General features: G+C 36.9%; 1 protein-coding gene across 1 annotated transcript; it reads right to left on the bottom strand.

Annotated features, from left to right (window-relative positions):
• Positions 1-5,033: 5,033 nt before the first annotated feature.
• On the bottom strand, positions 5,034-9,558 carry LOC134840095 (amiloride-sensitive sodium channel subunit alpha-like). Its single transcript, XM_063855791.1, has 3 exons — positions 9,409-9,558; positions 6,406-6,524; positions 5,034-5,965 (listed from the first exon to the last, which is right to left on the bottom strand). The coding sequence occupies exons 1-3, from the start codon at positions 9,556-9,558 to the stop codon at positions 5,458-5,460; spliced, it is 777 nt and encodes a 258-aa protein (XP_063711861.1). The 3' UTR covers positions 5,034-5,457.
• Positions 9,559-10,964: the final 1,406 nt, after the last annotated feature.

The raw sequence follows: 10,964 nt of genomic DNA, 5'->3' as shown, positions 1-10,964 counted from the left end.
ATTGTTTTCCATTTGTTTTTAGTTTATCAGTACTACTTTTTGCCAAATTCTTGTTTTTATTTGTGAGTTTTGGCTTCGCCTATTGATTTCGTTTACTTCTAGTTATATAGTGATTTTCCCTTTAATAAATAGTTCTGGGAATATGTTTCTGTGTAGGTAGAATTTTAGTTTATGCAGATTTAGGAGAAGATCGGTAAATCAGAATATCATAGCACATAGTATAATTTTGTGGAAAATGCAGCAGCATTTTTGTGCGAGATGACGTGTAACTGCTTTTTTTGATTATTTTTCTAGCCCCGGCCCTACTTCCACCGTTCAAACTTGGCCTTCCTTCCGTGGGGGGGGGGGGGGGGGGGGGGGGTTGTTAGCATCCATTTTGCAGAAAACGGTCTGGACATGGGGACCGCTGCAAGGATGCTGTAGCGGGATTCAAATCCACGGCCTTTGAGCTAAAGCCCGCGCATCTTAAACTGCGCTAATATACTGCCAAAAATGCTTGCAGTCATTGTGTTAAACAAGGAAACACGCTTTTTTCTTCAGCTCAGCTCTTAAGTGAAAGTGCTTACTTTGGTAGCACTTCTGTTGCATAGACTTGGCAGTTTAAAAGCATGTATTCTGCACTTTACGTGTGGCTGATGTTTCGCTTATGTAAGCTTCAGTGGCACAAGTTTTTAGTGCAGCTGACTTGAGTTTTTGGATGTTCGGTGAGTGGTACGATTACCTTAGAGAACCTCTATGAGTTTTTAAACTTTCCACATCCTTCAGGATTTCCATACTTAAGTATTGAATTCTTGAAGCAGACATGTAGTTTGATCAATGCCACCATTTCATTTAGTTTGATCAATGACTCGAAATTTTTCTATTTCGTTTTTCAAACGCAAGTTTTGAATTCGAAGTTTATATTTCTGTAATTTGTTTGTTCTTAACTACAATGTTCGCCACAAAAAGTTCTTATTTGTTCGTACGTCATGGAAAACGTAATGTACATTTTTCTAATTTTATAACGTCTGCAATTAGCCATCGATAATAGATCGGAATAAAGACTTTTGTCAGGTTAACCACTTGTTTGTCAAAATTGCCCGATCTCTTGAAACACTGGTAGCTGTTACAGTACTTTTAGTAGTTGCTTTAGGACTCTTTATATTGTAGTCTTTTTCGAAATCCTTCGTTTGGCGTTATTTTATCTGCCTGCTAAGATTCTGTCACCATAAATTTTATAAGATAGATAATGAATAATTTCATAGATTTATTCCTGTTATTTGAATAAAAAGAATAGCTCCGATTTTGTATTATTTCCCGTTTTACTATTTTTTTGCTTTATAGGTCTCTTCGACTTAAATTTTGTTGGCAAATTTTATATCGGCATGGACGCCTCATATGGCGTCGTCTAAAGGGAGATAGTTTTTTAAAAGCGGTGTGAGATTTTCGAAGCTTTACAACAATTTTTTGTGGCATGTTTTTTTTTGGCTCAACGGGCGTCTATTTAGTAAATTCGGCTTAATTGCTGGTAGAAACATTATCCTTAAATGCTAATTTTACAATGACACTTGTTCTATAAGTTTTTAAAACAGAATATATTCGTTGAGACTCACAAAAAGATATATATATATATTTAGAGTAATGAACGTAGTGAAGACTTTTATATAGGTCTTGCTAATTATTTTTCAGGAAAAAGTCATTAAATTTATTCACGCTCAATTTTGATTTTTCGCGGTTTGACTTGTGATTTCTTAAGTTGCAGTTCTATTGTTTAAAGGAAGGGAAACTACACTATCGAACAGCAATATTGTAAAGGTGACGAAAAACGTGATCGATTTCTAATTTTGAAAGTGGAAATTAATTATCAGATTTCACAGCGAAATAAAAGTTTTACCTATTGATCCAGTTTTTCAAATTGGGTTAGTTTAACAAAAATGTGTCCATCATAAATTGTTCTACAAATTCAAAGAGTTTTAAGGCCATCTAATTTCTAATCCGAAAGTCAAAAATTGGAGATTTTTGAGAAAACTAGTCGAATTTTTGTTTTAGTTTCCGTGCATTCATTACTCTTTTCCAACTGTCAGTTGGCTATGTTCTATTTAAGTTCACTTTTTTTAATCAAAGAATATTTCGGCTTTATGTCGTTTTATTTGTCGCTATTCCAAATCCGGATCGAAATAATTTTTACTGGAAACATCAAGTATAACCTTTTTACAGGTAAAAAAATGAATTATGAAGCAAAAAAGTGCTAGCGAGCGTAGCTTCAAAAAATCAACATACAGAAAACTTCGCAAGTTGCTTTTTGATTAGTTTTTTTTATAATGCTTCGACAGCACTTAAGACTATTTGGTTTTGCTTGCGCTTCAGTCGAACAGGTTTCGTTGAGTCAAACCACAGAGTCGCGATTTTATGCTCGTTCCAAGCTGAATCTGTTGAATCACTAGCCTTGCAATAATCAAGGGTATTGCAATCGGGTACTAGATTTCTTCCCGTAAATAATTTTTCTTACGTTTTAACTTTTCTTCAATTTCCTTTTTTCTTGGTCCTTCATAAGCTCCAGATTCTTTCTCAGTTGGCTCAGAGTTAATGCCGTCGCCGTTGTACCCTAGGGTCATGGGTTTGACTCTTGACCGGGCCTTGTTTTTTTCAGTATATAATCAATTTTAAAAAGTTCGGTTGAAGTTGAATTGTTGTTTATTCTACTAGAATTTGGTCTGCTTAGTTGCCACATTACAAATCTTGATTGTCCTGTAAGCAACTGTCAATGCAAGTACTTGTTCTTTGTAGCTTCAGGGAGATTGGCTTTTTTTATTTTTTTTAAAAATCATTTGTTTTTCGGTTCAACAGGTGTCTGCTCAAAGATTGTCGGCTTAGTTGCCACACCACTGATTTTTCTTTTCTTTTCTTGTGCTATAGGTAACTTTCTTGGTAGTTGTAAGTGCAAGTGTTGTTCATGTTAGTCTCAGCTAGGACTTGAACCTGTAACTATTGTTTATGAAATGTATTTTTTCTGCTCAACTTGTGTCTGCTCAAAGATTGCCTGCTTTATTTCATCTTCGTAAGTTTTTTCTACATTGCTAATTTAATTTTCAAGTTTCTGGCTTGTTAGCTTAGAACCAGCTTCTATCGAGACATCCCAAAATTTAATTTTTAGTAGAATCAGTTTTTTTCATTGTTTTCCATTTTTTCGACTGATTTTCTTATGTTTGTGTATAATCGCAAGTGGTGCGAAGCTCCGCTTCGCCTCTGTGTTGATTTTATTCTTTTTCCTGAAAACTACCTCTCTAGAGTCTGAGTTTTTGTTTTCAATGAATAGAAAGGTTTTGAAACGCTTCCTGCATAAGAATCTACGCCCAAATTTTTTTTACACAAAGTTAGGACCCTCGGAATGGTCAAATATTTGATTTTTGACTGTTTCGTGAATCTTTGACTTTTCTCGAAATCTAACCTTTCAAATCCGATATTGTGGTTTTAATGTAGATAATGGGTAGTGGGATGCTCAAATCTATTTGGTAGTGGACAACTCACAAAGTTTTTTCATAAAAAGTTATCGCCCCGGAAAAGTCAAATTTATGACCGTTATTTAAACTTTTGAATATTCTCGAAAACTACCCTGCCATATCTGGAGTTTTGGGTTCGATTCAAATAACAGATTGTGGTAAACTTATTTGCTTATGCGTCTACTCCAACTTTTTCTGACACCAAAAGGTATGGCCCTCGGTAAATTCAAAGTTTTGATTTTTTGACTGTTTTTTTTAAAGTGTTTGGCTTTTCTCGAGAACTTCCCTCCTAAATTTGAGATTTCGTGTTCAATCGAAATTACAGATTGCGCAAATCACTTTTGTATCAGCAGCTACGCCCTATTTTTCTTATAAAAAGCTCTGATTCTCGGAAATGTCAAACTCTTGATTAGTTGACCTTTTTTTGGACTTTTCTCGCTAACTATCCGGCAGAGCCTGAAATCATAGATTTCTCTAATCAGGACAACAGGTTGAAAGCCTAACTCCATAATAGGCTAGGTCTTTTTGTTCAATATAAACGTTATGGCCTTCAAACAAATCAAAGTTTTGAAACTTTTGACAGTTTTTTGGATATTTTTTGACTTTAAGCGAAAATTACCGTACCAATTCTCAGTTTGTTCAATCGAGAAACCCAGTTTTGGGAATCTTCTCTGCGTAAGTGGCCACAAACTGCTTTTTAAAGAAAACTTTTGACCGTTTTGTTAGTAACTTTTTGAAATCTCTTAGAAATTGAACAATCAAATCTGAGATAAAACGTTTAATTGAAAGAATCGGTTGCGATAATTGCTCTTGCAGAAGCGGCAACTTCTTAATTTTTTGGAAGAGAAGTTTTATTTCTTTGGGAAAATTGATTATCTCGAAATTTCCTACTCTTTTACTTTTTTTAGTAGAGAAACAACTAAGGATTTGGGCAAAGTCCAATTTTTTGAAATCACATTTTACCCGCATCAGTATGGCAAATTTATTCAATATCAAACACATGGGCACCTAGTTATTTTTTATCGAGACATACGAAATTTTTGGTTCACCTAGTTTGTTTCAAAATTTATTATTTTTTCGACATACGTTTTTTTCAGTGTTTTTGTTCTATCGCAAGTGGTGCGAAGCTCCGCTGCGCCTCTGTGTAAAAAAACTTCTGTCTGGTAATTCGAATCATGGATGCTTCGAATCTAAACTTTTTTAGTCGACTCTAGCTTGGCATATGCTGATGGCTCGCTCTGCCCGAGAAACTACTACCAATGTTACTTTGTTACTCTCAATTTTATGCCATTCAAATATTGTTATTTGAAAGTAGTCATAAAAACATTGATCATTTTCTGCAATAAAATTTTTTACGTACATATTAGCAAACAAAGATTAAATGTACAAAACAGTGCAAGTATTATTCGTTCAGTTATTATAAAATGCAAGCATTATTCGTAAACAAAACATTGAGTATCTTCTTTGATGTACTGTGAGAAAAAACGAGCTCGACCAGGTTTTTTGATAGCTGCTGTTTTAGAAACTTAGAGGTGTTTTTTTTGTTTTCATCTGTTTTCTTAAATTTTTGGCTCTTAGTGCATGCAAGCTCTCACACAACGGAAGAAAAATTCAACCAGTTCAAAAAATATGAGCATACTCCACCCAAGACAAAGTCCAAGATTACCGCCGAAATCTGAAATCAACGAAGAGAAGTCGTACGCCGGAGATTCTGATATTTTCCTGAAATTCAGCGCTTCGTAAAAGATTTCCAGCCTCACAAAGTTTTCCTTGAAGCTTTCTTGCATTGTATTTTCACTGACATTTCTGATGAGAAGGTCTTGCATGTAAGACACAACCCGACTTGAGTCAGATTTAATCAGCTTTGAAGCGAGATAGGGACTGTAGGTTTTCGACGGCCAAGGAGATCTAGATTGAGTGAGGATGTATTCGTTCGTATGACAGGCAGGGAGACAGTCACAGGTGAGGCTGTTGTTTCTCAAACAGCGTAAACGTCGTTGCGACATTCGCTCTCTCTGCGATTCGTGGCTCGACAATAATACAACGAGTTCCTCCTAATCGTTTCATCCGCACTGAAATCAACATCATAAATGTCTGTGCATTCACATTTAGTAGCTAAGGCGTTGGTCAAACAAAATTTCAAACAAGATTCCTGTGTATAAGTTGGCCATGCCTTCTGAGCTTGTTCCGAAAGTTTCAGTGATTTGGGCCACTTCTCGGAACAATCGTTGTATTTGCCGCCTTTTCTTTGAACCTCTTCCAATTTCATAGCTATGAAAGTTGTTTCGCCAGCTGCGACTGAAAAACTCGCAGCTTGTATATCAGGCTGAACTCGAGGGTCGTGCACTAATACCCGAGCTCCAGCATTTGGTGCAAATAGTCCAATGTACTCTGCATAATCAAGGAATAAAGTTAGTTTTAGCCCGAATTCATGACCCGTTTTGCTACTGCTGCGGAATTTATAAGTCGAATTGTCTTCTTGATACCTGAAAAAATGCAACCAATTCCCAAACTCATTAAGTAAATTACTTTTTCAAAATGTTATTTTTATGTCTTTTCAAAGGGTATTTGCAATGGCGGACTTTAAATTTTCGCATGAGGGTATTCGAAGATGTCGTTGCTGACTTTCCGAGCGCTCAAAAATTTAAAAAGTCGCAATTTTGACATTTTTTTTAAATGCCGCATTGAAAAGTTTTGTGGAAAATGAATGTCTTTTCTAGAGGGCGTCTTCACTGTGTTTTGGCTGCGAAGGTGTACAGAAAATTTCGGGCTGATCATTCGAAAATTTCATGTGCTCCCCCTCTCCCCTTAAACCCGCCCCTGGAAAGTGAAGTTTAATTTTAGTTAATCTGGCTAGGGTTGCTGTTCAGATAATTTAAAATTTTAACATAGAACAGAACTGAGTTAATTCATTTAGTCATGTTACCTGATGGAGTTGAAACTGAAACAGTTTCCGTAGTGTGGGTCTTCAAATTGCACGAAATTTGTGCCTTTTTTTCTGCATTCCTTGCCATCATAAGTGCACTGAACTATGAAGTCGTTTTTCTGGCACAAATCAATTCCATTTCAAGCTTTCAAACTCAATTTTTATGAAATAATTATTTTTCAATGTTTTAAACCTGAAAAAACACCTGTGCTCTGAAATTAGCGTTTTATCAATCCACAGTTTATTAGTAAACTATTTTGCTTTTCCATCTATCATGATTTTGAGTCAATTTTGACACTAGCCCTGATTAATAAAAGTATGAAGTTACCACTGGTAATTCTGTTATCTAACTAGGTTTAAAACGGAATAAAATTAATGTGTGAATTAAAACTGACTGTAGTCTAAAAAGAGCAACTTGTGACTCGAAGTCCACTGAACTTCGTAGAGTAGACGTTAGGTGGTACTTGATTAATCAATAAAAGTTAAGGTTAAGAGATACTAAAATACTAAATCACAACATTACCCACTGCACAAAAATTTATATCTGCTCGCTCCCCAATAATATCACACATATACTCCATTCTGCCCTCACTACACCAGGGCCAAAGTTGAAACAAAAAGTAACCGCGTTTAGCACCAATGGAAATTCACAGAGAGTACAATTTACAATGGAGATGATTATATGGTAATATATACAGGCTACCTACCAGATTAAACAGATATTTACAGCGACTGTACAGCTGACGAAATGAAATGTACAATTGGGGTTATATGACATGTCTACAAAAAAAACAAGCTAACCTACATAACTAAGTGATTAAAATGTACAAAATTGCTCAATTTGAGAATTAGTACAGATACGTAAAATGAGTAATCCACTGGAGATAAGTCCGAGAAAAAAAAATAAGTCAGCGTCAGAATTTATGCTAAGTGAGTTTATAAGTTGTCGGAGTTTTAGTATGTGGCGTTAAATCTATCATGGAAAATATCGGCCTCCTTCCTTACATCTGTGTCTATGCATGAGGATATGTCACTGCCGTCATCGTCCTGAATGTCCGTACTGATTTCTATCAATGGAGATGATATTGTCGCGATCTTTGGCGTCAAAGAAGTAGGTGTTTAGGAGGAGCCTTGTGTGGTTTCCGCCACCAGTGTTGGAGGGATTGGAAAATCTTCAATTGGTGTCAGGTAATCCGATGGGGACGCCGAGGGGTAAGTTGTCTGTAGGCTTTTTGAGCCGGAGAATGTTATTAGGGGTTCGTCATCGAAATCTGCTAATTCGTTGGTTTCTGTTCCCATAGTCACCTGGTCAATGAATCGCCTGTCTCCGTAAAATTTAGGGGGCCTGGATTCCTTCTTGACCGTGGATTGTTGCATAACGAGGTTTTGGGCGTCTCCAATGTTTTTTCCGGAGAGCTGTCTATTCTAATTGGGTTATCGCCTGTGCCCGCCGGGGGAGTAATCGTTGTCTGCGTATTGGTTTCACTTGGTAGGGTGCGTCTTGACTGATCTAAATCACTATGAATATTAAAAGTCGGTGTATTATATACAATTTCCGAGTCTGTACCCTATAATCATCGATAACTTTGTCCCAATGGTCTAACTCTAGCGAGGAATCTAAACCAGTAAACGCTAATTTTGAACATTAAGAGCTCGGAGTTTTCGTTCTCCTCCTTTTCATTGCCTTTTCTCCCGTTAGTTTATAGCTCGTCAAGGGAACTCCTTCATTCGAGTCTGGTCTCTTCAATGGAGAGTTTCTCTTTCGTTTCCCTGCTAAATCTTGACTATTATTTAACGAATTCGGTACTGCCGAAAATTTACTGGGGGCCGACGGTTGAATTTTATTAAAAACTAGGTCAGATTTTCTGATCACATGTCCATTGTCTAATGTAACCGTATGTTTCGTATCCGACAATGGTTTTCTTCCAAGTGATTTACAATAGGGTTCGCCTTCCCTTCGGTTAACTGTCTTCCTAAACCAGTTACCTCCTTGGCTGAATGGGTTTGACAGTGGGGCTCGCGGAAGGTTTCTGTCTACTTTGTCCAAAGGGTCGCTCTCATACCCCCTTTTGTCTGTCGCTATCTTTTCCAGATAGCCATCCTCGAATGCGTCGTCTGCTCCCCAGTCTTGCGCTCTATCCTTTGATAGTATTGCCTTCCCTTCATCTAAATAATCGCGTGTGAGACCAGAGATTTTCAAAACGTGTTAGGGGATCTATTAAAATGTTTTGAAAAAGGAGAGCATCCAATGGATGATTGTTTCGTTGATGGAATATTCCAGATGATTTTATCAATAGCCGTATTTAAAGATGGTTTTGGATCGTTAAACGACATTGCCAAGAGTTTTGCTTTAACGGTGTAGATGAGTCGTTCTACGACTCCGTTGGATCTGTGATCCGCGACAGCACATAGGATTAATCTAATGTTGTTCTTCTCGCAGAAGTTTCTAAAATCGTTAGAAGTAAAACATGACCCATGGTCGACTCTAATAGACTTCGGAAATCCGTGAAGGTGACAATAATCTGTCATGAATGCTAAAATCGAAGAAACCGAGGTGTTAATCACTACCTTTGCTGACAAAAATGTTGAGACGCGATCGATGCATAGTAAAAGGTATTTCGAATTGCCCCAACTTTTTGTCCAATGGACCCGCAAAGTCTAAATCTACTTCTTCGTTTGGTTCAGCCAGAATCGGTAATTTTTCCGTATTGTTCGCACCCAATATCGTTTTTAGATTCTTACCGGCCTTGATGCACTGAATGCAATTTTTCCCGTGATAGTAGATCTCTCTGTATAAATGTGGCCACCAAATGTTTTCTGCCAGAGATTTCATTCTGAACTGTCCTGGGTGAGTTGAGTGTAGTAGCGACAGGAATGGCGACCTCAGAGCTGCCGGAACTAACAGTTTTTTATCGTTAAAAAACAATCCTTCTTTAACATGTATGTCCCTTTGAAAATTCTTTAGGTAGCTCCGAATCTATCCAATGGTCTGCCTTCTTCTACCGCCTTCTTCACATCCTTGAGGATTTTGTCCTCGTCCGTCATCAGTCTGATTAGTTTATTCGAGCAATGATCGGTGAGGGATAACGGAGTGTCTGGTAACTTGAGATCTAATTTATATTTGGTCAGTAGTTTCTTGTGGATGTCCGACATTATATCGTTGTTGAAGTTCAGTGAAATTCCTTCATTTCCTGCCCTTAGGGAAATTTTTAGCAAGTTCACCGATGTGAGGAATTCTTCTAACAGCTTTTGTTTTTTCTGAGCTTGTGGACTGATTAACTGATAATAGTGACTGGGCAAGAAAAAATAAGAAGGTTTTATCTGACAAGTAAAAATAATTTAAATCGAATTTCGAAAAATTTAATGGGACACAACCGCTTGTACAGAACTCTGAACGAGAGTGATTGGAATTACAAATTAAAATTGTGTCGTTGACGTAATTCAGAATATTCGAAAAAAACGACCGTTGGATGCTTAGCGCTAATTCTTTCTTTCCGCCCATTGGATTATTACAATCCAAGTTACTAATAGTATTTACATCCACTGGATTATACAATTCGTTCTTTTTACAATTATTCTTTTTACAATCAATTTTTACAGAGAGGTTTTCTACAACCTTTTTAACTGTTGCCACTACAAATTCGCTATTGTAATGTGAGGTTGGGAGGGCTTTTCCTGAAGGTAATCTCGACAGTAGATCTGTAAATCCGATTTCTTTTCCCGGTATGTCGTTGATCTTGAAATTAAATGGTAAAAGTCAATTTACCCAACGGGTTAGTCTGCTGTGCATAGTTTTGTTCTTATGATTGGCTTTTAAGGCTGATAACAATGCCTTATGGTCCGTTACGATTTCAAACTCAGCGCCATACAAGTAATTTTTAAAATTCTCTGTAGCCCAGACTATTCCCAACAATTCCAATTCGTTTGTAGAATATTTCGTTTCGTGGCTATTTAAAAATTGGGAAGCGAATGCTATTGTTAACCAATTATCCCCGTCCCATTTTTCTAAAGTGGCTACCAGGCCGCTATGTGAAGCGTCTGTTTTTAATCTTGACATCCTTTTTATGTCAAAGTGATTGTTCTCTGTAATAGTGTCGATCTGTTTTTTGAGTTCTTCGAACGCCTTCGTGTGATCGTCGTTCCATTGGTAAACTGATTTTTTTTACTAGAAGGGGTCGTAAGGGAGAAAATAGAGTTGACAAGTTCGGTACGAACTTCATATATTGGTTGATTGAGCCGAAGAACGACCTTAGTTCGGATATGTTTTTGGGGTTTGGGAGGCTTTTTATCAAATCTGATTTTCCCACCAATGGTTTCACGCCCGAATTTGATATCTTGAAACCCAACCACTCTATTTCTTTTTTAAAAAAAATGCACATTTGTCCCATTTTACCGCCATTTTTTGTTGTCCAAGATGTTTAAAATTTTTGATAATATCGCTTTCTGTTCATTTAATGATCCTTTCGAAGCTATTAAAATATCGTCGATATAACAATTGGTAAAAGAAATGTCTTTCAATAAAGAATCCATCACCCTCTGCAATTCGTTTGGCATATCGC

Source organism: Symsagittifera roscoffensis, chromosome 1 (genome assembly GCF_963678635.1).
Source record: "Symsagittifera roscoffensis chromosome 1, txSymRosc1.1, whole genome shotgun sequence".
In the NCBI taxonomy this organism is placed as follows: Eukaryota; Metazoa; Xenacoelomorpha; order Acoela; family Convolutidae; genus Symsagittifera; species Symsagittifera roscoffensis.
The sequence above is the reverse complement of the archived record's forward strand: the minus strand, read 5'-3'. Positions and strand labels throughout refer to the sequence as shown.

Excerpts from the sequence above, each read along its gene's own strand:
- LOC134840095 (XM_063855791.1), bottom strand. The coding sequence starts at position 9,558 with ATGTCGGACATCCACAAGAAACTACTGACCAAATATAAATTAGATCTC. Across the intron at positions 6,525-9,408 it reads TCAAGGATGTGAAGAAGGCG|AAAAACGACTTCATAGTTCA; the intron begins GTAGAAGAAGGC and ends GATTTGTGCCAG. Across the intron at positions 5,966-6,405 it reads TTCAGTTTCAACTCCATCAG|GTATCAAGAAGACAATTCGA; the intron begins GTAACATGACTA and ends GCATTTTTTCAG.